Here is a 27,737-nt window from a genome sequence, read left to right on the forward strand (position 1 = left end):
ATGATGATGGATTGTCTTTGCAGTTTGCATGCTCAACAAAATATAATTTAGTAATGCAAAGGTGCAAAGTTCCAGACCCCTCCCCCTTCAATATGACGTCATATGTTGAGGCATGCACCGAATCTGATTTTTATTTCATTTATCTGTTGTGCATTCAAATTCCCAATACTGTAACCACACTACTACATACAATGTGGTTTTATTTTGTACACTTCGTTAGAATTATAAGTATTTGGCTTAACATTAAAGACCACGCCTACAAGCAGGCGTGCAATGTTTGAAGAAAAAAAGTTTTCATGGAAGAAGGGAGAGATTCTTGATTCACCATTTCCCCTTTCAGGAGGTAGGCTAACCTGTGTCGTTGGCGTGCATGTGCTGCCCCATTACAATTACATTTTTAACTGACTCTTTTGACCAAAGCGACTTAAAGGAGTATATTCAAGCAAGTACAGAGTTTGGGATCTAGTACTGCAAAATAAGCAAAACGATAGAGCGGAGAAAATTAGTGGAGGCTGGAGGACCTAGTGAAGGTTAGTAGGCCTACCTACTGAGCCCGGCCACATTAGATGAATGAGATCAACGACCAACATTCTTTTTAAGTAAGTAATGTTCTTATAGTTATTTTATAGGGATGCAAATTACCTTGGAATTTACCTGTTTGCAGAGGGTGGCTGATGTCGGTTAAGATGCATCTGTTAGAGTAAAATTGCTAATGCTAATGCATTTGTTTTTGCAGTTTTAGATGCTTATGATTTACGACATCTTTGCAGATATTAAAATGTATTACTTTTTCATAGTCAGCTGTTGTTGACACTGAAGTTAACTTCGTTCAATTGCTTGCCTCACCTATTTGCTTAGGGCATTTGACTTGGTTTCAAAGTTTGGTGCCCTCTTCACCTTGAAGGGAAGGCGACGAGTTGCTGCACTGTTTGAGGGAAAGGCTAGCGATTGCAAACATCTGTTGTGCTGCAATGCAAATGATTGTTGTTCTTTCTCAGTAGCGTGTTATGAAGCCTACGGTTCATTTCAATCACCAGCAGGCGAAGGATCTTCTACATAATAAATATGTGGTGGTCTTGGGGGACTCCAGTAAGTAGACGGCAAGCTTAAAGGTGCACCGCGTAGAATGTGGACAGAATGGGTACTGCAACTATGCTGCTCATTAAAGCTTTGCTGCCTATTAGCAAATGTTATCTTTTCATGAATTTCACTAAGTAATAAACCAATATTTACTAGTATAACCAAAGTACAGTAAGTTTTGCAGCAAAAAATACATTTCTGGAAATTAAAAATGGTGGATCATGGAGAAGATCCCCTTTTTCCTGTATGAAAAGTGCAATTTTCCCAGTAATAATGAATAGTTGGAATTTGGTGATGGTGGTAAGCATTCATGAAAAAGGTAACATTAGTGAATGGGCAGCATGAATTTATGAGATTACCAACGTGACGTCATTGCCCCAATTTTAGGTGTGTTCTTTTCTTGTTTAGACGACTTAGGATTGGCGGACCAAGGCCACTAGTCTCTAACAAGCGCTAGAATTTGATTTGTCCAAGATTGGGGCAAAAGGTGTTTCTGACTTAATTTGTCACGTGTCTTGGCAATCTCTATTTTGAATGGGCAGCATGAATTCTGGAAATAAACAAAAAAAAAACATTACACGGTGCACCTTAAAAGAGCCAAAACCTGTGTTCTATATAACCTGACTCTCGCGCAGAGCACTCGGGGTCTCGCGAGAGCCAGGCTATGTTCTATACATGTTTCTTTTAAAAATGGCTGGGTTTGTTGTTTTTTGAAAACATTTTCATCCCTTCTCTTTCTCAGTTCAAAGAGGAGTTTACAAAGATATTGTCTTGCTCCTCCAAAAAGATGTCTACCTTACCTCCGCCCAGTTGAAAACCAAGGTAGGTTCTGTTGTGATGAGTGCAGATTGTCGTGTTATTGGTGAAGTGTCTATTGGCCTAATGTTATGTTAACTTAACTTGAATGCGATATCAGCAGGAAAAAAGCTGCGATTTCTATACTGTCTAAAAAGCAGACATGCTCAGAGGGCCAAAATCAGAAACAGTCGCTGGCCATACTCAATATTTATTTAAAAAAAAAAACTAAAATTGTGCATACACGCATGTAATGCTCATTATTAAATTTCAGAAACAGATTCCTGTTTAATTCGTATGTGCCAGCACAAATGAGTGTGAGCTGTTTCACTGGCCTTGGCCCACTTGTATTCATGTGACACACCAAATTTCATGTTCAAGTATGTAGGCCAATTGTAACACACATTTGAAATGACCTCGCGGACCAAATAAAATGACTGCGGGCCAGATTTGGCCCCCGGGCCTGAGTTTGGCATCCCTTACCTAGACACTATATGGGGCACGTAAGCCTCCACCCCTTCCGGGCGGCTCATGGGGCTGGCAACGCAAAAACTTTTGACTGGGCTGTAATGGATCCACCTCGCATTTCCCTGTTGATCACACATATGCTGTGCCTCGGAATTAATAAAAACCAATGGTGTGCTTGTTGACTTCACTTGGCAAGCGATTTTTGAGTTGTGTTGGTGCAAAAATATGTAATTATAACACAGATTTGCACAAAAGCTAAAATAACGTTTTTTTTGCGTGTCGAAAATGAGTGGTCTTAGGACGCAAATCCAAATCTTTCAAATTCACTGCCATCATATGTGAAATCCGGAGCACATGCCAAACATTATGAGGATTTAGCTTGACTCGCTCCATTAACTCCAATTCAAAATTTTGAGAGCTCCAGCCCCATGGATCGGAAGTAGAAGGGCGTGACTTAGGTGCCCCATATCGGGAATGCTGATGTGATTCAGCAGTGTAGTTCATTCAAACAGGATATGGTGCAAAACCGTCTACCTGATTGGAAAAAAATTGATTGACTGATTGATTGCAAATGATTACCCAGTGTAGAGGAGCTCTACAGCAGATTTAAAGTGAAAGTGAAAGCCCAAATCTGTCTCCCATTGTCATTGTGACGGCACTCTACAGCACAAAAGTGAACATTGCATTTATGCCTCACCCGTGCAAGATGTATGCGAGTTATTATTTTGAGCATTGTTCTGGTGTGATCCACAGGGAGAGGAGGTATTTGAAAATGACCGGCTGCTGGAGGGGGGCAGGTTGGGCAGGATGTCTAACGGCACAGAGTATAGGGAGGTACGCGAGTACTCATCGGATCATCACTGCGTCCGCTTCTACTTTATCACCCGGGTGTTCTCGGATTATGTCGAGTCCATCTTCGAGGAAATCCGAGAAGGTATGAAGCCGGACCTAGTCATCGTCAACTCCTGCGTCTGGGATGTCTCCAGGTATTTGTTCACGTACCCAGACGTTGTTATGAAGTTCTTACACTTAGAATTCAGAGGTTGTTGGTTTGAATCCCTTATGAGTAGAGCTAAGAGAAATAGGGATGCACCGATACCACTTTTTTGAAAACCGATACAAGTAATTACATTAATGTATGAACCTGCCGATACCGAGTACCTTTTACCACCAAGATACAATGAAACTAAATGCATGGCCTTGTTTTTTTCCACCTGTGATATATTTGTTGTCCATTTCCATGTAGATTTAAATGTTAGTAAATGTATGAGGTGGCACTTTTTTCCATGCTGCTTTCAAGTCCACAGAATGTGACAAGATTTTGCATTGTTTTGTGTAATGGCAGTATTGTTCCTGGTATCGGCAAGTGCTTGACGAGTACGAGTCAGAGCACAATGAGCAGTATCGGGTGCCGATACCGATACCCGTATCGGTATCGGTGCATCCCTAAAGAGAAAACATGCACATATGCACAGCTTGCGGCATCTCAAACGGGGCCCATGATCTTCTCAAGCTGTGTCACGGCTTCACTTTGCTTTTCTCTCCCCTGTTGGTGGTTAGGTATGGACGGGTATGGGAGGCAGACTACATGGAGAACCTCACCTCATTCTTCAGAAATCTCCGTCTCATCCTGCCTGATGACTCGCTCATCATCTGGAACGTGACCATGCCCCTGGGCGAGAAGATCATCGGTGGCTTTCTCGTGCCAGAGGCAAGTGTAACGGAGGTCAACTAGTAGAGTTGGCGTGGAACTAGGGATGCACCGATACCACTTTTTTGAAAACCGATATAAGTACGAGTACATTAATGCGTGTACTTGACGATACTGAGCACCGATACGGATACCGTTTACCACCAAAATACAATGAAAATAAATGCATAGCCTTGTTTTTTTTCCAGCGGTGATATTTTTATTGTCCATTTCCACGTAGATTTAAATTAAAGTAAATGTATGAGGTGGCACTTTTTTCCATGCTGCTTTCAAGTCCACAGAACGTGACAAGATTTTGCATTGTTTTGTGTGATAGCAGCATCGTTCCTGGGGACCATTCCATCAACGGCGGTAACCCCAAATCCGAGCTCAAGTCGGTAAGCTAAGCTATTTTTAGACACAGATCTGTTCCATCAGTCTTGCTAACCTAAAACTCAGCTGAGTTGCCACGGTAATTTATGCTCCAACGTTAACCTGGTAACTCCCAGGTTTAATACCAGGCTAAATGAATCAGTGTTGCACAAAACATGAACCTGTAGGAAACAGCTGTCACAACGGGCACGTTCCGCTTGATTCCCGCCATCATTTTACGAGATCAAAGCGAACCAGTCACTCTATTTTAATAGTCTATGATGTGATAATGCCAGTAAAAACTACAATAGTTACCATTGTCTTTCATTTCGCAAGATTTCTGATAATCAGCACATTTTAAAAAACATTTATAGTGTTGATTTAAGCCGGGCATACACTGTGCGATATTTTCACTCGTGGGTCTTAAGCTTCTGCTCACACTGCACGATGGAATTTCACTGTTTAAAAGTTCACAGCTGACGACTCACGTCCTCACACTACACGAGCCGACAGTCGGATGCGAGCGAAATGCTTCCACTGTACCACGCGACAGGCATGTTTCCCCGGTCTACAGAGGAGGGAACTTGCGCACCTGAGGTGGAGATGAGGTCGCACTCAACAGCGAATCGCACGGCCCTATTAATTTGTGCATGTGAAGTGTCAAATCGGGTCGTAGCACTGCTTTAACTGTGCGATTTACGCACGAGCCACGACCAGAATTTCAAACCGTTTTGATTTTCTTGCGACCCTGCGATTGCACGATCGTGAGGCAAAATCGCTTGTCGTTACCCCATGTACACTGCACGACGCGAGACTCACGATTGACCTGCGATTGAGCAAGAAATCGGCCCGACTCTCAAAAAGTCGTGCGAGTGCCAAATCGGGGCAAAATCGGGGCAAAAGTCGCACAGTGTAAGCCCAGCTTTACTAAGATGATATTGGACAATTCCTTCTATGACAAAGAAGACGTGAATGGCACAGTGGGCAGGTGCGCTGCATAATAAGAGGTCGTCCCGGGTTCAAGTCTTGCATGGCGACATGTTAGAAATGAAAACTTTATAACATACTTTTGCCTATTCTCTCCTTTGATGTCGCTTTGTGGCTGGCTTCATTTGCTGTCAAGCAATAGGTCTACCAATAGGCCTACCTTAAATGTAGACCTTTTAGGCTATTTTCAGCATAGGCAATACAAAAAAACGTCTTCACAACCACCTTAGATGCCTACGCTTGGAGTTTGCATTGCATTGCAATGCTTCAATTATCTCTGCCTAAGGTTTTACCTAGTCTATGCCTTTTATCATAAAATAAATTCTTCTGAAAGATAAAATTAAAACACCTTAGATGATGCAAGCATTTTATTTTTGCGCATTGAAATGATGGCAGTCGAGGTTCGGACGAGACTCTCCCTTTGATAATTGAGTTATGATCTATCATTACGCATGGTGGGGATTGAACGCTGGTCTCTCAATCAAAGTGCGGTTGCGTTACCGCTCACCTACAGATGGTCGCCTAATATCTCTGATAAAGACTGGATTTGACAAGGCATGCCCGAGTCTACTACATGATCGCATTTTCGACAATCATCGATATGGACTTCCCATGTACAACGTGCACGAGCGCAACGCCAGCTTTGATGAGCGCGGCTGAAGTGAAACTAGCCAAAACGCAGCTGATCCTCAGTGGTGGAACGGCGTCTGCCTCAAGTTTAAGCTGCTGTTAGTTGAAACTCCGCTTTTGCGCGTAAGCGCCGCTGAATTCAGCGCCAATGATGGAATGGTCCCCTGGTATCGGCAAGTGCTTGACGAGTACGAGTATAATGAGCAGTATCGGGTACCGATACAGACACCAGTGGAACGTTAGTAAAACCTCCCTCCCGAAAGCCTCATAGTGTTGATGCCGTTGCTCTGGAGGACTGGTCCTTTAGTCCGGCGGTATCGTACTGTGACTCCCATTTCCGAACCGTTGTAGTTGACAAGGTGACTGGTTCAGGTTCCCAAGGGGGACTGTGCAGGAACACCTCCGTCACACAAGTCACGTCATTTCATCATCAATCAATTAATCAATCAAAATTGCATAATTGTCATTCAACGTGGAAAAGATTAGAGGAATAGAAAAGAGAAGTGAAAGCACTATATTGTGTTATAGATAGCAGATAATTTACTAATATAATCGCCAAAGGCAGATTATACTGTTTAGATAGACTGTTTTTAATTTCCTTTTAAAACAAGATACTGTTGGATCAGTTCTAATTTGGACAGGAATTTGGACTGGTTCCAGCATTTTGCGGTATTACTAAATGTCATTTCACTCTGTCTAGATTTGACCCTTGGCACAACCAGTAGAGGATATTCTAAAGACCCAAGACTTCTATTAGGATGATATTGCTCAAGCATATCTACAAGTACAATATATTTAGGGCCTTAGCCATTTAGGGACTTCTAAACTATCAGAAGAGTTCAAACACTTTCTTAACACTTTCTTATGCTTCTTTTTATTTTATGCTACATCTTGTTTTACCATGTGTTGGACAATGCTGCCAGTTTTGCAACTGTGCACTGCGCCTAGATGTCCTTGTTTTATTATCTAAATGTTGCTACCAATTACTTGTATACTGCTGTACTCTGCGCTGACCCCCTTACTCTGTTCTTGCTAGAATGCCCTCCTTGTAAGTCGCTTTGGTCAAAGGCCTCTGCTACGTGTAATGTAATGTAATTGTAATGCAACACTTTGCTCTTCTTTACAGATCGCGGAGATTGGTCCGATGCTGCGTTTCGACATCGTGGAGGCCAACTACTGTAGCTTTTGTCAAAGGCCTCTGCTTCGTGTAATGTAATGTAATTGTAACGCAACACTCTGCTCTTCTTTGCAGATCGCGGAGATTGGTCCGATGCTGCGTTTCGACATCGTAGAGGCCAACTACTGTAGCGCCACGCTGGCCAACACCTACGGTCTGGACGTGCTGGACCTGCACTTTCAGTTCCGCTTCAACCTGCAGCACCGGATGAAGGACGGCGTGCACTGGAACGCCGTGGCCCACCGCCGCATCACCTGCCTGCTGCTGGCCCACGTCGCCCAAGCCTGGGGCGTCGAGCTGCTCCCATCGCAGCCACCCACAGGTAACGCATTCATTGATTAAAAAAAAAAACATTAATCGCCAATTCATCTGACAAGAGACCCAGGTGAAATGGGAATGTGAAGAGTGTTTGGAAGAAGGGTGAGAATAGTGGGAATATTCAAATCACCTTTCAAAAGGTCACTACAATTTTATCTAAATTTTTAATTGATTTTTTTAGACTTAATAGTGAGAAATCAATTCATTGTACTGTAAGTCGATGAATGAGGTCAATCAACTAGCCCTAGTTCCAACAAATCTCCATCTCGCTCTCGCTCTCTCTCTCTCTCTCTCTCTCTCTCTCTTTCTCTTTCTCTTTCTCTCTCTCTCTCTCTCTCTCTCTTTCTCTTTCTCTTTCTCTCTCTTTCTCTCAGGTCTCAACACAAGCTTCAGTGAGACCGCCCCTCAAGGCATTAAAACGATTCAGCCAAGGAAAGCTCAGAAACAAGGTAAGGGAGGGAAAATGGTGTGAAGGATGGCCAATTTAATTGTTAATTGCAATAAAGTGTTTTGCAAAGAAACTATTTAACCATAGAGAGTAAAAACAAAGTGTGATGTTATGCAGCCTGACTTGTGTCTGATATCTAGTGCTTGTGGTACAACTTCCATCTCCTCTTCTACCACAGCATCGTCGTGGCGATCGAATCAACGGTGGGCCAACTACTACCCACCGCCCCCGCCCCCACCCCACTGGCTGCCTCCTCCTCCACCTCGCTACTTTGCAGGTAAATGTTGAAGTGTCATAACAAACATCTTCAAGTAGAGCAACGTCATTAAAACTCTGCCCACCCAATGCAAAGAAGTGGTCTCCTATGAGGGCGTTTGGTCTCCTATTAGGGCGTTGTCCCCTCCTTCTTCTCTTTCTAAGAAATTTGGTGATGGCTTACATAAGATGTGATCTGATTATCATTGACTTTCAAAACTTCAAGACTTAAGGGCTCTGCATACTTCACGTGCGCACTTTGTCGCGAGTGGCGCGAGAACCATTAATGACGTCATCACTTGCGACAGACTATTCATACTTCAAAAGCGCCTTGCTCGCATTGTCGGAAGTGCCCTCTGCTGTTCATGAGAGAAACGGCAGTATTTTTCGCAACTCGCAGCGTGAGTTCTACTGATGTATAAAATAGAAAGCCAAACACGGCTGCTGTAGGGCTACTGAACGTCTGACTTGTGACTTACCACATTGAAACATATATTTTTTTGTTGTAGCCTACATTGCCAGATCATTCCAAGACCATGTGAGAGCATTGTTCTGGCGGCAGAATTTATAAATAGATCGCCGAACACAACGTGCTTCTGAACAAAGTAAACAATTGTTTCACTGAACAACATTTAAGAGAGAAGATAAAATAACTCTCTATGACATTTTATTATCCTCAAAATGATGCAGGATCCATTCTGTAGTAGCCTACAGTAGTTGTAGCCTCTCTTCGCAACTCCTGCTTTGTCTGCCTACCTGCATGGTCGCTGGTGGCGCACGACAAGTTAGAAAAATCCTCGTGTGCACGACGTTGCGACACGCGCCGAATTTTGAGCTTACGACGGGGGGGCGTGTCGAAATTTTAGGTCACGTGACGGCGCGCGCCATCGTCGTGAGTGAAGTATGAAGGAGACTTAGTCTGTTTCTCAAGCGGCATGGTTGGATCTAATGGATCTAACACACCTTCAAACGTTTCTTTGTAAAAATTTCAGCTTTAAACTGACCACAATATTTCCAAATGCTTTAGGATCTCACAATGGCTCTTGGGACAGAGTATCTTACAGTACTCAAGGTTTGTCGTGCAGATCCCGCATTTATTTATTTTTTTGGGCTTGGCTTGTTAATGGGGAACACAATTTATAATTAATTGCCTGGCTCTTGCCCGACCTGTAGTTCCGCGGAGCTTCGTGAGCTCCACTACTAGGTCTGGGAGACTGTAGAACAATTCCAGTTTTCCAACCAAAAAATAATCAGAGCATTTATTGCTTCAATATCAACAAATTGCTTCAAAAATGTTTTCTGTTCATCGCCTAAGCGTCAATGTGGTCTATAAAATGTCCTGTGACTCCTCAATGCGAGCTGCCATTGATATTGAAGCAATAAACACGTAGATTATTTTTTGACTGGAGAAATAGAATCCTGATAAAGTCTCAGACCTCTGTGTGTGTTGGAGCACCACCAGGGGGCTCCAGAGCCACACACACACACACACACACACACACACACACACACACACACACACACACACACACACACACACACACACACACACACACACACACACAGGTCTGGTAGGAACCAGGCTAGATAATCAAACCAGTTACAAAGCACTTGGATTTTCTATTCTCCTATCAGGGGGAACACCTGGGTGTTAATGTGCACAAAATGTTTATGTTTTTTGCATGTGGTGCACGATTGTTGCTCTGCAAAATCAAAATGCAGTGACTGTAAAGTTAGTTAGTATTGCAAAAGCAATTTATTAATGCCTGTATGGTTACTGCACTTTTGTATTTTGTAGGACAATGTGTGTGTTGGGCACACAACCCAGGGCACAATTTGTAGGATTAAAAGTTTAATTAATTACTGTCCCGAATCAGCCGATGCTTATTTGAGTCAATAATAAGTGACCGACTCTCACGATCACTTTCATAGTCGGCTGTCAGAGAACCCCAAATGTAACTTTTGACAGAGCGACACGAACGAGTGTTGCGTATGCACGTACGAGCAAATTACGTAATCCTACATTGTGCCCCTTAAACTGTTTAAAAATGTCATGATAAGTCTGTTTATTTTGTCCCATACCATTTCCACTTAATCCAGGATGCTATGGCTCGTCAGCAGTAAGCGATCATGACCAAGGTTTGCAATGCTTATGCTCTGCACTTTATTTTTCTAGGTTTGGGTCGTTTGGGTTGCTTGTCACTCTACACTCCCCACCCCACCCTTCTTTCTTTCCATGAATATTTACTAAGTAATAAACAAAACCGTACTAGTATGACCACAGTACAGGACATTTTTGCAGCTGAAATGTCTATATTGGTGAAAAGGCAACATTTGTGAATGGGCAGCATGAATAGTGGAAATAAACTACTTTAACGATTACACAATGCACCTCGGAGTCAAAGCAATGGGATATGGAACACAATGTATTCTGTGGTCTTAAGTGGCGCAAAACACATCACTTTATATATGGCTCTCTATGTCAGTGATTCCCAACCTTTTTCTTCAGGAACCTATGTTTTACTATGGTAAGCTTTGGTGACCCAACCGTGCAAGCACCCGCACGAGAGGAAGTCAAAAGCTTCCCTCTGTTACCTACGAAAACTCATTTTGGTATTAGGGCTGCACGATTATGGAAAAAATCATAATCACGATTATTTTGGTCAAAATCATAATCACGATTATTAATCACGATTATTGATTTTTGCAGATTTTTTTGAAAATTATAACAAGATGAAATATAACCAAGAATGAATTACATACGGGATGAGCAAAATAAAATGAATTGTAATAATTATGTAAAGGCAATAGCATGAAACTTAAGTGGACAGATTTCTGGCCAGAAACACCAGCCTGTCGGTATGTTCTGGCTGCAAGGATGCTCTCAAAAGTAGGTCACTATTGCCACGATTAAAATCATGAGTTCGATTTCACTATTTTATCACGATTTTGATTATTTTTCGATTAATTGTGCAGCCCTAGTTGCTCTCTGTGGTTGCCCCAGGTTTGACATTATTTTTACCTGCTCAACAGGACCGCTGCCTGGGTGGGAGAGGCCCTGGAGACCCCCCATGATGTGCCATAGCGGACCATACTACGCAAACTGTAAGTTTTGATTGGGGTTCCCAAACATTTTTCCCTGAGCACCCCCTTGTACATTTTAATGTGGTACGCGCACCCCCTAAGCATATGTTTGCGCTATGGGATAGCAAATCACCGCACATTATGCAGTCTTTTTGGAGAATCCTCATTCCCAATAGACCCAATGTTTTTTCTGCCATCATTACAATGTAACTTGTTGCATGATAATATAAATTACACTATAATTTACACTTCCAATGGACCCTTCCAGCATACAATTCACCATACAATTAAAAACTACTCATTGTTCATTAATGCTGTTTAAAAACACACATGTCCGCCATTGCTCTCTATTCAGCTCGCGCACCCCCTTATGACAGGCTGTGCACCCCCAGGGTGCACGCACCCCAGTTTGGGAAACCCTGGATTAGACCAGTGGTTCTCAACCTTTTATGAACAAATGCCCCCTTCACCTCATCACAAACCTCCCAACGCCCCCATTGACCTCATCATAACCCTGCCACCCCCCACGCCCCATTACTATTAAAAAATAAAATGGACTAATGCTACCCAATGGGACCTAAGCCCTACCCCCACTCAGCTGTATCCTTTTTAACGCCCCCTGGGGGCTGTAGCGCTCCCATTGATAAGCACTAGATTAGACGCTGTCGGTCTTAAACCAGAGTTTCCCCCAGTACTCAACGGCCACCTTGACAACAAACACCTACAGTACAACCTTGACTAGGTCCCCTAGAAAGACAAGTATTTTTGTATTGCAAATGTAATGTAAAGCTGATACACAAAATAGTGTGCTGTTAGTTTGATTTAATAGGATTTTCCATTAGTTCCGTTACTACCAGCTCCCCAACCCCCTTGACAAACAAAATTTGTGCAGGAAGTAGGGATGCAAACGATTAATCAATTAATCGACTTTAATCAATCAATGCATTAATCGATTAAAAAACATTAATCGCAATTAATCGAAAATTCAACTGACAAGAGACCCAGGTGAAATGGGCATGTGAAGAGTGTGTGTGAAGAGGGGTGTGAATAGTGGAAATATTTAAATCACCTTTGTATTAAAGAATTGAAATAGAATTGATTTAAATGTGGTATTTTATCTCAATTTTTACTTACAAATTTTAAATTTAGTAGGTTTTTTTTCGAGAAACATTGAGATATCGGGGGGAAAACGCCGCTCATCAATTAATTGTAAGTCGATGATAAGACTATCAACTAATGATTAATGAATTAATCGATAATTTGCATCCCTAGCAGGAAACATTGCAATTATTCTGCCTATTCAAGGTTTTCCTGTTATTTAAATGATGATTTCTATCTCTATGGGTGCATGCTCGCCACAACAGCATTTTCACCATGACTGTGCTAAGCCTTTGCAATATAGTAGCTCCATAACTCTGTGATTTTACCATTTGGATATCAACCCAGTCCTGAACCTGCTGTTTTTGTATTGCTTGTCAAACTAAAAGGAGTTTCGTTTCTCACCATAGACCAAGATTTTTCCTCCGATGCCGCTACCTGGGATGCGCAGTATTACGGTGAGGCCAGCACTAATGGCATATGTACAATGTCTACCCTCGTCCTGTGAAGAGTTTATTTGCAAACGGTGTATCCCCCATTTTTGACTTTTGCATTTTATTATTGAAAATGATTGTTCAGAGGTCCTATCACCTGTGCATTTGTGTCATTCAAATATTTTGAGAACATACTTTTTCAACCTATATCAAGTGCATCGCACAATGCAATGTAGCAGAATGCCCAATACAAAAATGTCAATTTCCCAACATTCTACAAAAAGTAGATCCACCGTTTTGCAAATAATTTCTAACTTTTTCTTCTGAGGCGTCATGTTCTTGTCATACCATACTGAGTGAGATATGATGGAAATATTATTCCACTTCATACAAAACATGGGGCATAGGGCAGTCATAGGTGAAGGGCAGTCACGGGTGAGTGGTTAGGGCGTCAGATTTGCATCCCAGAGGTTGCCGGTTCGACTCCCGACCCGCCAGGTTGGTGGGGGGAGTAATCAACCAGTGCTCTCCCCCATCCTCCTCCATGACTGAGGTACCCTGAGCATGGTACCGTCCCACCGCACTGCTCCCCATGGGGCGCCACTGAGGGCTGCCCCCTTGCACGGGTGAGGCATAAATGCAATGTCGTTTTGTGCAGTGTTCACTTGTGTGCTGTGGAGTGCTGTGTCACAATGACAATGGGAGTTGGAGTTTCCCAATGGGCTTTCACTTCATTTTCACTTTCACATGCCGTGTCTCGATCTCAATGTGATGGTTGCACCCTCCCTCCCTCCCTCAGAGCCACAGAGCTTCCATATCAATGGAGTCCCCACCCCGCCGCGATACACCCATGGTAGGTTACCATGTATCAAATCTTTGATATGCTTAAGGACTGCATCAGCAGGAATGGAGAAAGTTAATTAATATCTCAAGGAAGAAGAAATCCGCACTCACAAACTGCGTCTCATTATTTATTTATATTACCACCATGTCCAAAAAGCAAACGCGTTTCGGCTAACAAACTTTGTTAACCGAAACGCGTTTGCTTTTTGGACATGGTGGTAATTTAAATAAATAATGAGACGCAGTTTGTGAGTGCGGATTTCTTCTTCCTTAAGTTGACGCTTTTTATCTCGCACCCAAAAGCTTTTCGGTTTTCCAAGAAGTTGAGCGCGTCCTCTGCCAATACTTGAATTAATATCTCAGCCATTTAGTTTTTTTTTCGGGATTGTTACGAGTAACCACTTCAGACTGTGTAGCATAGCATTGTAACAGTGTGAATAATTGGCAAATGACTGTTTTGAGAATGTTGGGTTGGCCCTTCTCTGGAAAGATTATTTCAGTGCAGCAATGTAAATATATAAGTTAAAGAAGTGTAAGAACTTGAAGTAATAAATAATGCAATCATTCTATTACAAACCATGTCAAACTAATTATGGTAAAACAATTGTCCCCTATTTGTGTCTCTAGGGGGCCAAGTTGGACCGAGGGCGCGGAGGAAGAAGTATAGCAAAAACCAATATAGGCCTTATTGAGCACACAAGCTGCGCATCCCAGGCAGAGGCATTCCAAGGAATACTCTTGGAATACTCTTGAAGTGTAATACTGACCAACGTAACAACTTCCCACCAAGGTAATAACCCTACCAACATAATTTTTAAAAAGTGTGCAGTTCAGACGTAATATCCCGGCCAATGTAATAGTTTCCTGCCACTGTTTATTACATTAGCAGGAAATTATTACGTTGGGTGGGAAGATTTATAAGTCTTACATTTTGTCCCAGCAGTGTAATAAAATTTCAGTGAAAGGAGATATTTTATCCTTTGCCTAATAGATTCCACTAGGCAGTTAACTTTTATTTGTTTTGAAGAGGCCAAGACATTTCAGAACATTTATGTTCCTAATTACTTTCTCATTTGACGAGTCAAAATGTAAGACTTTTCAACCTTGTGTAAAAATTTCCTGCCAATGTAACAAGACGATGGTTATGACTTTGGCAGGAAATTATTACTTTGGCCAGGCTATTACGCTTGATCTGCACATTTTTTTTTACTATGTTTGCAGGATTATTACATTGGTGGGAACTTATGACATTGGTTGGTGTGTCTGGTTGTATGCTTTGTTTTAATGTTGTATGCTTTTGTTTTAGGTTTTAATGTTTGTTTTTATTATTTTAACGGTATCTATTAACTGTAGGCTAACTAAGTTTTCAATAAAATTGTTATATTGCGTTTTTTACATTTTGAATTTCTTGTTTTATTGTCATCAGAGTGCAATTGAAATCAGAGTCCACACAGGAATGTCACACAAAACAGAGCTTGAGGAGTACAAGTATGGGTAACACTTAACTTGACGCCGGTGTCATATGCATGTCATTACAGTGTCATAATAGTGTCATGACACAGACATAGATAAGTCATAAACATTATGTCCATGTCATAAACATTTTATGATTGTTGGTCTTAAGTGACATTCGGTTATGGCAAAGACACCCTTATAAGGTGACTGCTTCATTTCGTCTTTAAGGCCAACAGTCATAATGTGTTTGACATGGACATAATGTTTATGACATGTGCATAACTGTGCCATGACACTATTATGACAGTGTAATGACATGCATATGACACCGGCGTCAAGTGTTACCCAAGTATGGTACTGAGTTCATGGTGCTGTGTGAGGAGTAACTTGATAGCAGTAATAACAGACTCCTCGTAACACCCCAACCTCCTGGAAGCCGACATCCGCTTTCACCTCCCCCGTCAGAGTCTCCCTCTCCAGCCACAACATCCTGGCATCCGGGTCCTCGTCTGAAAACTGCACCAGACTTCCAGCACCCCGCAGCGTGCCCAGGCACTGCCTCAAGATCTCCCCAGCCTTGGCCTGTCCTTCCTGGGACCTCAGCAGGGCATCTGTGGTGCCTTTGTCCACAATCAAGTCCAAACTAGCAGGCCCGAAGTGCTCGTGTAAACGAGTGCAGTCCAACTCGAGGAAGCGTAAGCGGGATAGTGGGTTCTGAGGCGTGATCTGGGTCCTCTTTGTGTGCTCCTCCATAAGCTCCACAGCAACTGGAGATATGTCGGCACAGGTGACCATGACAGCCACAGGTGATTGTCTGTAAATGCATGGACCCATGGCTGAGGTCCCGCAGCCCATATCCAGCACGTTCACCAGGGAATCTGAATCTGTGGGGTGCTTTAGGAGAGGCAGGACGAAGCCTTGAACAGAGTCGAACCCAAAGAACCACTCAAAGTTCTTGAACTTCTCTGGGCTCTGGTGGTTGTTGGTTTCTATGTAGAATCTGTCCCATGTAGCCTTCTTGTCCATGTTCTGAATCAGTTCGGCTGTTTTGGGCCACAGAAAGACAGTGTGACAATGTGTCAATACAATAGAACCTCAGTGTGTCAACATGTGAAATCTTTACAAGACAAGAGAGCAGTTACAAAAGCATCCTTATGTGCAGAGTAGATTATGCAAACAATTTACAGGAAGTGTAATCAGGTGTGCATCATTTTTTATGGGCAAGAATGGTCATGTTACACAAACTTGTTAAACTTGTTTGGTGCCACCGCCGAGCCACATCCAGCGCCAGGCGACATCTCCTGGGATTTAGTCTGTGAAACAGTAACATCGTCCGCAGCACTTCAAATATTGGGATGTCCTCTTCTACTTAGATGTCAAAGTAGCCCTGCAAAACACCAACACGCGAGTGTCCACTGCGGTCCTCAAAACGACCCGGAAGTAAAATTTAGGATTGAAGAGGGGAGGGGAAAACAACAGTACATCTAAGATGGCGGATGAACAGCAGGAAACATCACAGGGAGAGATGGAGGGTGAGTGAAATAACAGTCTTTTTCGAGAACGAAGCATGGTGACAATTGCTGATAACCCGTCTTTCACATAGGTGTGTATCCTTTCAAGTAGTGCAGGGCAATTAAAACGAAAGTCAGACATTTCTGAGGTATGGTGTTTTTGCACAGCCTCCTGGTGCAACACGAGAAGGAGCAAAGAAAGAAATGGGGGAGGCCAACGCTTGTATAAGTCACTGAAAAAGACTAAACAGATAGCGTCAGATCAATCTCACACCTACCATACAATTATAAACTACAATTCATCATCTGGGTATTGTCTTCCCTGCGTGTTTCGGCTCGCGTGGTAATGTTGTTGAAAGGGTTGTGTAATGGCTGTCTGTCCGACGCCAGAAGCGAAACTGGATAGTTAGCCAGCTAGCTCGCGAAGCTTGGGCAAAGCTGCTAGAATAGCCTGCTAATCAATTCCAGCCGACCTACTATACTGGAACATAGGTTGCTGACCACTCTTAGTTAATGAACTGCCTGGAGAAACAACACATGGAAATGTGTATAGGGAAATCAGAGGCATTTTTCTTAACCCCAACCCCCTTGTCAGCGCGCAGCAAGCTTGCTGCAGTTTGTGCGTAATGCCCCATGATGTTATAGCACATTTTTCCCCAGATCATGTGGTGCCTGAGCCTACTTACTTTCGTGAACTAACAGTTCGGTTGACATCGAGTGTATGTTGATAATTTTGGATGCATCACAAAAAGACTTAATAGGCAGGCCTAGTCATGCAGAGTAGTCATCTGCTGTAAGTAAACAAGGTTATCATCTCCTTAGTTATGTGTTTGAAGTAAGTTTAAACAACGAGCAATTATGCAGCACGAGACACTTTTCCATTCGCAGAAACACTAGGCCTACTGGTTGAAGCGGTAAATGTTCGTTCAATGGATTGCATGAAATGAAGGAAAAAATAAACATCTTTTGTTTGTCACTTTATCATAACAACCCCCCTTGTGTAGGAGGAGTGAACTGCCTCGCGTACGACGAAGCCATCATGGCACAGCAAGACCGAATTCAGCAAGAGGTGGGTAGGACTCTCTTCACCAGAAATGAATGATAATTCATTATTAGAGTTTACTCTTAACCAGCAATGAAAACGTCACTTTATTTCTGACCTGAAATGACAAAAACACTATTTTAAGAGCAGAGGTGGCAATGACACTTTTTTTTAATTTCTAGCCAGAGATGACAATGATTTTTTAAATGGTAGAACTTAACAGTACTCTTAACCATATGACTATGACACTGTAGTTTGGTAGACTGTTGTGTTCAAAGAAGTGTAGTTCTACACAAATGACAAACTGAAAGCCAAGTAGATGTCAAATGGCGTTTAAAAAATAAAATATGAACAATTTTTAAAACACCGTCTTGAGTAATCCTGATCAGCTGATTCAGAAATGATTGGGCTGGATCAAATTTGTGATGGGATTTTTTTTTAACTTTAATGAAATGTCTGACCCATTAATGTTTTTTTTTATTTTTTAAACAGATGTGTCAATCTCTGGTTCATAAAGCCCGAGAGGCAAATATATATATTTCTTTAGCTTCCCAATTTTTGATTCTGGTCAAAGTAATTGTTGATACGCCCATGATGTGGGGTATGATCTAATACACTAGGTATGACGAAATTCCACAATTCTCTGTTGCGCTCATCCTTGTATGCTGGTGGTGTGATTGTTTGCAGATAGCAACCAGCACTCCCTTAGTATCAGACAGACAGGAGTTGTCCATCTTGCAGAGAGAGTACGCTCAAGAGGACACCATCTACCAGCTCAAAATTAAGGTGAGTCTACATTGTTTCATAGATTCAACTTTGATTTTGTAAATTGGTGTGCCACACATATTGCACTTATGTATTTACTGTCATAAACATTACACAAACATGCCCCTGCAGTGTTTGAATAAAAAGAGAAGTATAAGAAAGAACTGAGTGCAATCCATTTCCTAACTACCTGTCAGAAACATTTGTAAAACGTTTGTGGGCTTTAAAAATTGTACGTTTAAGGCAGTGTAATGCCATTTTCAAGAGAAGCAAAACCAATCATATTTGTCGCCCGTGGCATCTCTTTCTCTCTTTCTCTCTCTCTCTCTCTCTCTCTCTCTCTCTCTCTCTCTCTCTCTCTCTCTCTCTCTCTCTCTCTCTCTAAGGACTTGCACAAAAAATACTCCTACATCCGAAAGACGCGGCCAGATGGGAACTGCTTCTACAGAGCATTTGGCTTCTCCCACCTGGAGTCTCTGCTGGATGACAGCAAGGAGCTGCAGAGGTAAGCAGGGGTGCATTTCTCGAAACCAGAGTTGCTAACTTCATTAGCTACTTTGTTGTTTGCAATGCAATTTCCCATTGGCAACTATCCAAGTTGCTAACTAGCTAACAACTTCGCTTTCGAGAAACACACCCCAGGAGAGTAGAAGAGAGGGCGGCATTGTCATACCTGGCCAAACTCCTTCCAGGGGTGGGTAGTAGACAGGGATGCCAGATTGGGCGTTTTCCTGCCCAGTTGGGCTGTTGTAGGATGACCAGCGGTGGTTGGAAAAGGTTTTTTGTAGATTTGTGTCCTTAAAGATCACCAGAAATGAGTTCAAACTGGGCAGGATTTAGTACATCCAGGCAGAGCCATCTAATATCAGAGTTACGCCACTCCCATAGACCTCTATGGACCAATCTTTCCACAGCAATGGCAGCTCTCATGGAGCCTCACGGAGCGTTAACATGGAAATCCCCATTGAGTTTAGTTCTATTAGAAATTACTTAGTTCCAGGAGGTGGCCGTAGAACACAGAAAATGTGGTAAAGGTAATGTAATTTGTTTGTACTTAATCTTTGTTTGGAATGTGATGGTTCTGTGTTAGTCTCCAACGAACAGAAGTTTACTGTTAAGAAACATTTTAATCCACGCGAATCACATCACCAACCGACTTCCTGGTCCCCGGTTTGCGCAACTCTGTTATTAGATGGCTCTGCATCCAGGCTGCTTTCGAGCATTTATTTGGCTGGAAATCATCACGCACGTCTGGCAACCCTGGTCCTACGTAAGCAGGAGAGGGTGTCATTGCAATACCTGGCCAAACTCCCTCCAGGGGGTGCTGGGAAATTAAAACGACCTCACACCATGATGACTATGTTTTGTGGAAAGTGTGACTATCAAGGACATTTAAACATTGTAATAAATAAAGAAACGCGCTTCTACAAGCTATGCAAGATGGCAACCCTGTACACAGTGCAAAGTCCTTCTTGACCAGGAATACAATTTAGAAGGATGTAACACATTTTTACCGCCAGTAAATATGTTCTTTACGAGACTGTTATATTACCAGCTGATGGGGACACAGTGAGACCTTGTTCTGTGGTCTTGTTTGCGCCTGCCTCGCCTGTTACATGAACATGTTTTTCTCCCTTCAGGTTTAAAGCCGTCGCAGCCAAGAGTAAACTGGACCTAGTGGGCCAGGGCTTCACTGAGTTCACCATTGAAGACTTCCACAACACTGTAAGTTATGATTAGCTGGTTAACTAGACGAAACCCTACTGGTTGAATGTGTTTTTTTTTTTTTGGGGGGGGGGGGGTGCTCTCCCTGCCAGGTTTTATCCAGCCCAGTGCTATACTAGGTACCTGGGCCATGATCTGGGCTAGGCTATGTCCTCTAATTAAATCACTCTGTCTAGTTTTGAATCTGTGTATCGAGTCATTAGGATGCCCTTAGCATGGTGACTATACCTATGGTGCGAGCCCGGACTGCACATTTTATGGAGTTATGACACTTCAGCGCTTTAAGGGTGATTGCTGAAAAGACTTGACAGAGTGGTGACGCAAGAGGGGTGGGTCTTTTGTAATCAAATGACAAACTGTATGAATTTCAAAACTTCAGTCTGACCCTTTCTCGAGTCATAGTCCTTTGTTCTTTTCTTCACCTGTCTCTCTCTCTCTCTCTCTCTCTCTCTCTCTCTCTCTCTCTCTCTCTCTCTCCCTCCGTCCCCCTCTCTCTCTCTTCCTCCATCTCTCCCTCTCTCCTGTCTGCAGTTCATGGACCTGATCGAGCTGTGTGAGAAGCAACCGGGGCTGGAGGAGGTGCTGAACTCCTTTAACGACCAGAGCGTGTCGGACTACGTGGTGGTGTACCTGCGGCTGCTCACCTCCGGCTACCTGCAGCGGGAGCACGGCTTCTTCCAGCACTTTATCGAGGGCGGACGCACCGTCAAGGAGTTCTGCCAGCAGGTACCTTCTTCATTTTAATGTGGGTTTTAAGGGGGCTTTTTAGTACCTTTTATGGTGATGAGAGGGCGATAATGCTGATATACGGTTTCAGGAGAGATATGCTGTTTTTAGGGCGGACACACCGTCAAGGAGTTCTGCCAGCAGGTACCTTCTTCATTTTAATTTGGGGTTTAAGGGGGCTTTTTAGTACCTTTTATGGTGATGAGAGGGCGATAATGCTGATATACGGTTTCAGGAGAGATATGCTGTTTTTTCAGGCCGAGTACAATGGTGTCGGTGCTTGTTCCGGCACCAGTTAAGTTCAGAACTAATGTGCGTATACTTGCCAACCTCCTGCGCTCATACAAGGCTCTCAGCTTTTCCCCTATGTGACCCATTTGTTACCCGGATGAATCTGCTGACGTCCACATTGTCATCACGGTTTGCGTTAGGAACAAACTTTCTGGTTCCAGAACGCTCAGAATTGCGCCGTCAACATGCCGACCGGTTTGATATTAATTGCGAGAACGGCACCAGCTCAGTTCTCTGTTGGCCTGAATGCGTCTGGAGAGGGACAGAGGAATGGGGTTTGGTGTGGTTGCTTTACGCCAGGGGTGGGAAACCTTTTTTATTCGAGGAGCCTCTTTAAATTTTATAAAGTCCTCCAAGGGCCGTACTGTGAACACAAACCAGGATTTCCCCCTGCACTTAAGGCCTATATTCAGAGAAAGTGGATCTAAGAAGAAGCGTCATTTTGTTTCTTTTCCGGTATCCACTTTATGTCGGGTGAACGCCCCCTTAGGAGACCTTCGGTTAGGAGACCTTCGGAGTCCTGAGGTTGAGAATAAATCAAGCCCCCTTAGCGCTGTAGATGGCGGTAGCGCACGTCTTGAGCAAACACCTCAAAAATAGAAGAAGAAGGAGGGGACAACTCCCCCTTAGGAGACCCAACTTGAGCCCACGCTTTTGCATTGAGTGGGCGTGGTTTGCGTTATCTTTCTCTTATCCAGTATTTTTGCTATATTGAAGGCGGCCACCTTTGCCTTTACACCTTTACCGACTCCACCTTCCCTACATCGCATGAAAATACAACTTAATTGTATTGCAAATGTAACTTCTAACATTCTTTACACAACCTGTCATATTGCATGCGAGTCTGCGTAACATTAAAGGTACACTGTGCAGGAAATGGTCAAAAAAAGGTACTGCAACTATGCTGCTCATTGAAACTAGGCTGTCTATTGCCAAAGTTGACCTTTTCATGAAAGTTAACTAAGTAATAAACTGATATTTTCTAGTATGGCAAGTGCAGTTATTTTTGCAGCTAAAAATTCAAAATGGCGGACAATGGAGAAGATCCCCCTTTTCATGTATGAAAAGTGCCATTTTTCCAGTCATAATGTAGCCTAGAAATCTAGACGCCCCTAGTGGCCGCAAAATGATTTGCTCCCGGGGGCACAGCTTTGCTGTAGGGGTTTTTGGCGCGGCCAGGCTAGTCATAATGAATACTTAGAATTTCATGCAAGTATTCATGAAAAAGGTAACATTAGTGAATGGGTAGCATGAATTCTGGAAATAAACAATTAAAAATCTTGCACAGTGTACCTTTTTAAAGGGGTCAGATAGGTTTCCCAGCCCTGCTCTACACAGTGCACCACTGCACCCCCCTGCAGGTGCATTAGTACTGCATCATATTACCCTTAGCCGACGTATTTATCCAGCGCAGCTTAGTTGTTACGGGGTATTGGTTACAGTCCCTGGGGCATTGTGAGGTTGGGTGTCTTGCTCAAGGTCATGGTCATGGATGAAGGTGTGTAGGTAGACTACAAAAACACAATTTGCCACCTTATTTCTGTTATTTTTGCTTTACATGGACTGAAACATCCTTGATGTAGAGCCTCGAGGCACAACACAGGAAGCAGCTGAATGAGGGATATTGATATGTACTAGGGGTATAGCGGTATACAAAAATCACGGTTCGGTATGTACCTCGGTTTTTGGGTCACGGTTCGGTACAGTTTTGGTACAGTATATGGGAACAAAATGGAAAAACCCATTTTCTTCCTCAGCACGTTGTTTATTTCACCAAAATACTGTCAGAATAGAAACGAAAAACTGGAAAATACATTCAAACTGCTACTTTGGGTCAGAGATTTCATCAGTGTCAGAACAGGGCTTTTCTCAAGGTCTCAAAGAACATGCCTCTACACCAGAGCATGGCAACCCGACCGAAGCCCGACGGGCCGGGTCGGAACCCGACGGGCCGGGCCGGACTCGGACAAAAAAAATTGAATATCTGTCGGACTCGGGTCGGGCTTGGGCTTGAACCAAACAGACATTGTGAAAATTGTAAGCAATCAGAGGAAACGTTTCAGTTCATGCAAACGGCAGTTTTGTGATTAAAAAATAAGTAATTGAATATGCATAAATGAAAATGTTGGTAGGCTACTCGTGCGAGTGATTATTATTGGCTGTATGCACGCGCCAGTTACCAGTGGCAACATGGACGCTCACTCCCAGTCAGCCGAGCAGGAATGCCGAGTCAACTTGCTTTCTTAATAAGCGCCAAATACAGTTGTCAGTGAACGCCTGGTCTTTTGTTGTTGGCCTAGTGTAGGCCATGTTTTAGCATGCCTTCGGTGCTGTCTTAAATGTTGAACATAAAATGACGAAGTTTGTCACTGCATTGCTCGCCAAGGATTACATTTCCAGCAAGGGGTAGCAAGGAGCATAATATGGATTAAAGAAGACGCACACGCTACGTGGAGTTGCCTAAGGTATGGGGCGAAGAGGTTTCCTGTTACTACTTTGTCCGCTGTGACATTTCATGTCCTTCACGTAGGTTCTTAATTCTTGTCACTTTTACTGTAGCCTACAGTTGTAACTATGCGCGTGCAACCTTTCCTGATTTTATATTGACCGCATGGACATCAGGGGAAATGACATTCTCTTGGAGGGCCGAACAGGCTACTGTTCTTCGGGGTGAACTTATAGCCCATCCTTCTTAACGACAAGGAGTGGCATCTTCACCGGCTCGCGGGGATTTATTTGCACTAACAGTAACGCAACAAATGCGTCCATAGCCGCGCTGACTGCATCCAAACCGTATTCGTTAGTTTTCGCCTTTCTTATCCTCTCACGCCCCTCCCATGCATTTGATCACAGGACCCAACATCTCTGGTCTAACCGAAAGAAACATAAGGTGCGCTGTCACATGTATGCGTGTGTTTATAATTACTATGCGTGCGTAACTAAATTGGGCTACAGCAAATTGCCTCATCCTAGTTGCCTATCCTGGCTATTTATCACGTGCTATTTTGAGTATGAAGGAGGCCACATAGAAAATATTGCTTGCGCACAGGTTCTGTTGTTATTACAGTGGTCTCGGGCTTCGGACGGGTTCGGACACAAACATTTTAATTAGTCTCGGGCTCGGGTCGGGGTTGATCACTTTTCTGTCGGCTGAGGGCCGGGCTCGGACAAAAAAAAAACGGCCCGAGCCACGCTCTACTCTACACCTGTTGTAGTGGCAGCATAATGTAAAAACATGAACGGAGTAGCCTGTTACTCTACTTTTCGGTACAGCACTGTTCAGTTCGGTACGAATACATTATACCGATACTGACCTAATATGTATCCTTTGTGGCGATTGCGGTTAGGACTGCCGTGGATGCACTGAGGAGAGTCTCCAGCTTCTGAGTCAATGGCGAGGCAGAGGATGCGGTTGGATGATCTTGGCCTCAACATTGTGGTCAGAAGCCATAAACGGCTGTGGCTTCATTGTTGTGTCCTCTCATCACTTCTTGGATTAGATTCACACTTTATTGTCATTACTCAGTATAAATACAGGGCAATGAAATACAGTTAAGCTCTTAATCAGTAGTGTATATTGTACTATTGATTTTCTGAACTCTTCCCAACATTTCTATTGTCTTGTTTTAAAGTGAGAATAATACCATCTTTCATTTGGAATTTGGAGTTTCCTTCACCAAGCAATTAGATTGCTGAACTCGTGCTGAAGACAGCAAGGGACTTTCTTTTGCTCCCCCCCCCCCCTCTTTTTTTATCTTTTTGAGGAGGAAAAAAAAACAATATTTTAGTTTTACTCTTTATACGCTTCAAACCTATAATAAGATGTAATAAAACATCTTGAATCTTCTTCTTCTTCTGAAACCTTTCTATAACTTTGTGTGTATTACTTTAGGAAGTGGAGCCCATGTCCAAAGAGAGCGACCACATCCACATCATCGCGCTGGCCCAGGCCCTCAACGTCTCCATCCTGGTGGAGTACATGGACCGGGGAGAGGGGGGCACGGTCAACCACCACGTCTTTCCCGAAGGCGGCGAGCCACGCATCTTCCTCCTCTACCGACCGGGCCACTACGACATCCTCTACAAGTAAAAACCAATCCCAGGGCCCCCCTCTCCTCCTCCTCCTCCTCGCATCCTCTCCTCTCTTCTTCCACCACCACCACCACCACCACCAAGAGCTCCAGAATTCACCACCACCCCTTCCCTTACTCCATTTAGCTTCTAGAGTCTCGCCTGTCCGTGTGTGGCCAACCTCGAAGCAATTGCGATTTGTTGTGTTGTGTGTCGCAACTGTGTCTGGAGCCGAGTCGAGATGGCCACACACAGACCACCCACACACACACACACACATAATGGGCGCACATGCAAACTACCAGGCGGATGTTTGAGAATTCAGGCTCCTGATGTCTTTGCATCATCCCAATAGTGAGGAAGGCTGGGCTGGGTGTCAACAGGGGGGGAGCAGGCAGGTGGAGCGAGGGTGGTGGTATTTGTGGGTGCTGGTAGCTGGGACGTGGGTGTGGGTGTGGATGGGAGGAAGGGTTTTTCATTCAAGGAGATTGGGGCGAAAAACAAAGGGTGCGTTCCAATATGTGGCCTTGCATCCTCCACTTGTGCTTGTGGCCTCCCGTTTTGCTGACGCCCCGCCTCGGTGGAAAAAACAATTAAGTTTCCCTGCTGTCAGCCTAGCTACAGCAATTCTTGGAGAACTATTTTATTCACCATCCAGTTTGCAAATGAGAAAATGACTTTACATTTGAGCTTTTGCAAGATATTGAAATATAATGCTGTTGTCAGTGATGTCATCACAACGTATTACTTCCTGGTACGAGGCCACGAGCACAAGTGGAGGACGCAAGGTTGCGTATTGGAATGCACACATTCACCGCAGCAGCAGCCACCATGTTAATTCATGCAGTGTGTTTGTTGGTGTGCGAGATGAGTCACGGATAGCTGCTGACTGTTGGATGGCGTCCGGCTCCTTTTGTGTTTTTTCGGGGGGCCCGAGGCAACTTCGAGTTAGCAGCTATCTGGCCATGTTGTGCTATGGTATTCAAGATGGACCCTACCAACCAACCAACCAACTAAACTTGAGTAAAGACTACTAAATTTGTGGACATGCTTTCATTTTCACCTCTCCTTGAGTGAAATAATTGAGTTTTACCTTTTTATACAGTTTTCTGAGGCTGGTGATATTAATTACTCTTTGTTCCAAACTAGCATGCATCATTAAACTGGATGCTGGGTGTTAGGTGCTTGCTTGCTTGCTTGGAGCTATAATTAATATGGCCAGACTCAGAAAATGGATGAAATGGTGAAAGGCAAAACTGAATTAATTCACATGATAGGAGGTGTAAATATTCCCACAAATGCAGTGTTTGCTTCAAGCAGAGAAACAAAATTTGTTCCTCACTTCAGTTTATTAGTCTCTTCTCATCACACACAATGATGAACTGAAATGAATATGAAAAAAAAAATTGAAAATGGAAAAAAAAAACTTAAAAACTTAATGAAAATAGGATACAAATGAATGACCTTAGCAGTGACTCCAGGCCTTTAGACAGTTGTACAGTTTTTTTTTTCTTTTGTGGTTGTAAATGTTATCAACTTGCTTTTGTTAGGGTTTTTTTTCTTCCTTTGTTACACTGCGTTTCATGAGTTTTATTAAAGGGATCTTCACCTTAACTCCATGGATATTGGTGTGGTTCTTGAGTCTGGTTTCCTAATTCAGTACAGCAGTGTCAAACTCAAATTGACTGAGGACCAAAATTAAAATCTGGTGCGAAGTCGCGGGCCGAATGTTTATTTTTAAAAATGGAGTGAAACTGTGTGTGCATGCACTTAATACTCATAGTTTAATTTCACACACACTCTTTCCTATCATATATGGTAGTTCAAATAGGCTTACACATTGTGTTGCATATGAATGTGATCTGTTTCTTTGGCTTGAGCACACTCGTATTCCTGTGACAGACCAAATTTCATGTTCAAGTCTTGTCACGCTATACATTATTAGTGTATGTGGGCCAACTGCAATACACATTTGAAATTAGGCGCAAAGGAAAGACATCTGGTGCCACACGGATGTCTATTTTCTGTGATTTATTTTTTAGTGCAGTGAGACGTTTCGACATGCATCTTCATCAGAGTCCTCCCACATTTTAACACATTTGAAATTATTTTGTGGGCCAAAAAAAAAAAAAAAACAACCCTCCGTGTGCCAGATTTGGCCCGTCGTCCTGAGTTTGCCATCCCTATTGTACATCATTAGTGGGTATGGGTGCAGTCAGTGTGGGATTATTGGCCCCAAACAGAATAATTTAATTCTGCCATCAAAACGGATGTGCCTCAAGTGCAGGGATGAGGAACCTTTTTCATTCGAGGGGCCACATTGAAGGGCCGTACGGTACTATGAAAACAAACCAGGATTTCCCCCTGCACTTAAGGCCTATACTGAAGGTAGCAACCTTTTACAACAGACCCTATCTTTACTAAAATGTGTTTGTATTGTGAATGTTATCTCTAAGATTGCTTTACAAAACG

The 27,737-nt window shown here is 43.2% G+C and overlaps 3 protein-coding genes across 8 annotated transcripts; 2 read left to right on the forward strand and 1 right to left on the reverse strand.

Moving 5' to 3' along the window:
- The first annotated feature begins 275 nt into the window (after positions 1-275).
- LOC134437173 (PC-esterase domain-containing protein 1A-like) lies at positions 276-15,074 on the forward strand. 5 transcript variants are annotated; one of them, XM_063186645.1, is made up of 14 exons: positions 276-343; positions 999-1,089; positions 1,823-1,902; positions 3,097-3,329; positions 3,904-4,054; positions 7,275-7,521; positions 7,892-7,966; positions 8,144-8,242; positions 9,248-9,292; positions 10,321-10,359; positions 11,254-11,325; positions 12,813-12,860; positions 13,636-13,689; positions 14,307-15,074. In XM_063186645.1, exons 2-14 carry the CDS (start codon positions 1,008-1,010, stop codon positions 14,369-14,371), a joined length of 1,290 nt encoding a protein of 429 aa, XP_063042715.1. In that variant the 5' UTR covers positions 276-343; positions 999-1,007; the 3' UTR covers positions 14,372-15,074. The 5 variants fall into 5 exon arrangements, with proteins under 5 accessions (XP_063042715.1, XP_063042714.1, XP_063042716.1 ...); XM_063186644.1 differs by having other exon boundaries at positions 287-599; XM_063186646.1 differs by lacking the exon at positions 10,321-10,359 and having other exon boundaries at positions 287-599.
- On the reverse strand, positions 14,594-17,641 carry cskmt (citrate synthase lysine methyltransferase). 2 transcript variants are annotated; one of them, XM_063186650.1, is made up of 3 exons: positions 17,332-17,641; positions 16,380-16,521; positions 14,594-16,177 (listed from the first exon to the last, which is right to left on the reverse strand). In XM_063186650.1, exons 2-3 carry the CDS (start codon positions 16,462-16,464, stop codon positions 15,498-15,500), a joined length of 765 nt encoding a protein of 254 aa, XP_063042720.1. In that variant the 5' UTR covers positions 16,465-16,521; positions 17,332-17,641; the 3' UTR covers positions 14,594-15,497. The 2 variants fall into 2 exon arrangements, with proteins under 2 accessions (XP_063042720.1, XP_063042722.1); XM_063186652.1 differs by lacking the exon at positions 17,332-17,641 and adding an exon at positions 16,924-16,942.
- otub1b (OTU deubiquitinase, ubiquitin aldehyde binding 1b) lies at positions 16,529-26,879 on the forward strand. The gene is made up of 7 exons (XM_063186649.1): positions 16,529-16,666; positions 17,650-17,714; positions 18,375-18,473; positions 18,839-18,957; positions 20,093-20,177; positions 20,709-20,903; positions 25,087-26,879. The coding sequence occupies exons 1-7, from the start codon at positions 16,624-16,626 to the stop codon at positions 25,282-25,284; spliced, it is 804 nt and encodes a 267-aa protein (XP_063042719.1). The 5' UTR covers positions 16,529-16,623; the 3' UTR covers positions 25,285-26,879.
- Positions 26,880-27,737: the final 858 nt, after the last annotated feature.

The sequence above is a fragment of the Engraulis encrasicolus genome, chromosome 21 (genome assembly GCF_034702125.1).
Source record: "Engraulis encrasicolus isolate BLACKSEA-1 chromosome 21, IST_EnEncr_1.0, whole genome shotgun sequence".
Lineage (NCBI taxonomy): Eukaryota > Metazoa > Chordata > Actinopteri > Clupeiformes > Engraulidae > Engraulis > Engraulis encrasicolus.

What these genes read in the sequence shown, in the direction of transcription:
- LOC134437173 (XM_063186645.1), top strand. Translation starts at nt 1,008, where the DNA reads ATGAAGCCTACGGTTCATTTCAATCACCAGCAGGCGAAGGATCTTCTA. An exon ending in TGCGTCTGGGATGTCTCCAG is followed by an intron (nt 3,330 to 3,903) that starts GTATTTGTTCAC and finishes GTTGGTGGTTAG; the next exon opens with GTATGGACGGGTATGGGAGG. An exon ending in TCCACCTCGCTACTTTGCAG is followed by an intron (nt 8,243 to 9,247) that starts GTAAATGTTGAA and finishes CAAATGCTTTAG; the next exon opens with GATCTCACAATGGCTCTTGG.
- cskmt (XM_063186650.1), bottom strand. Translation starts at nt 16,464, where the DNA reads ATGTTACTGTTTCACAGACTAAATCCCAGGAGATGTCGCCTGGCGCTG. An exon ending in GCACCAAACAAGTTTAACAA is followed by an intron (nt 16,178 to 16,379) that starts GTTTGTGTAACA and finishes GGCCCAAAACAG; the next exon opens with CCGAACTGATTCAGAACATG.
- otub1b (XM_063186649.1), top strand. Translation starts at nt 16,624, where the DNA reads ATGGCGGATGAACAGCAGGAAACATCACAGGGAGAGATGGAGG. An exon ending in TTGAAGACTTCCACAACACT is followed by an intron (nt 20,178 to 20,708) that starts GTAAGTTATGAT and finishes TCCTGTCTGCAG; the next exon opens with TTCATGGACCTGATCGAGCT. An exon ending in TCAAGGAGTTCTGCCAGCAG is followed by an intron (nt 20,904 to 25,086) that starts GTACCTTCTTCA and finishes GTATTACTTTAG; the next exon opens with GAAGTGGAGCCCATGTCCAA.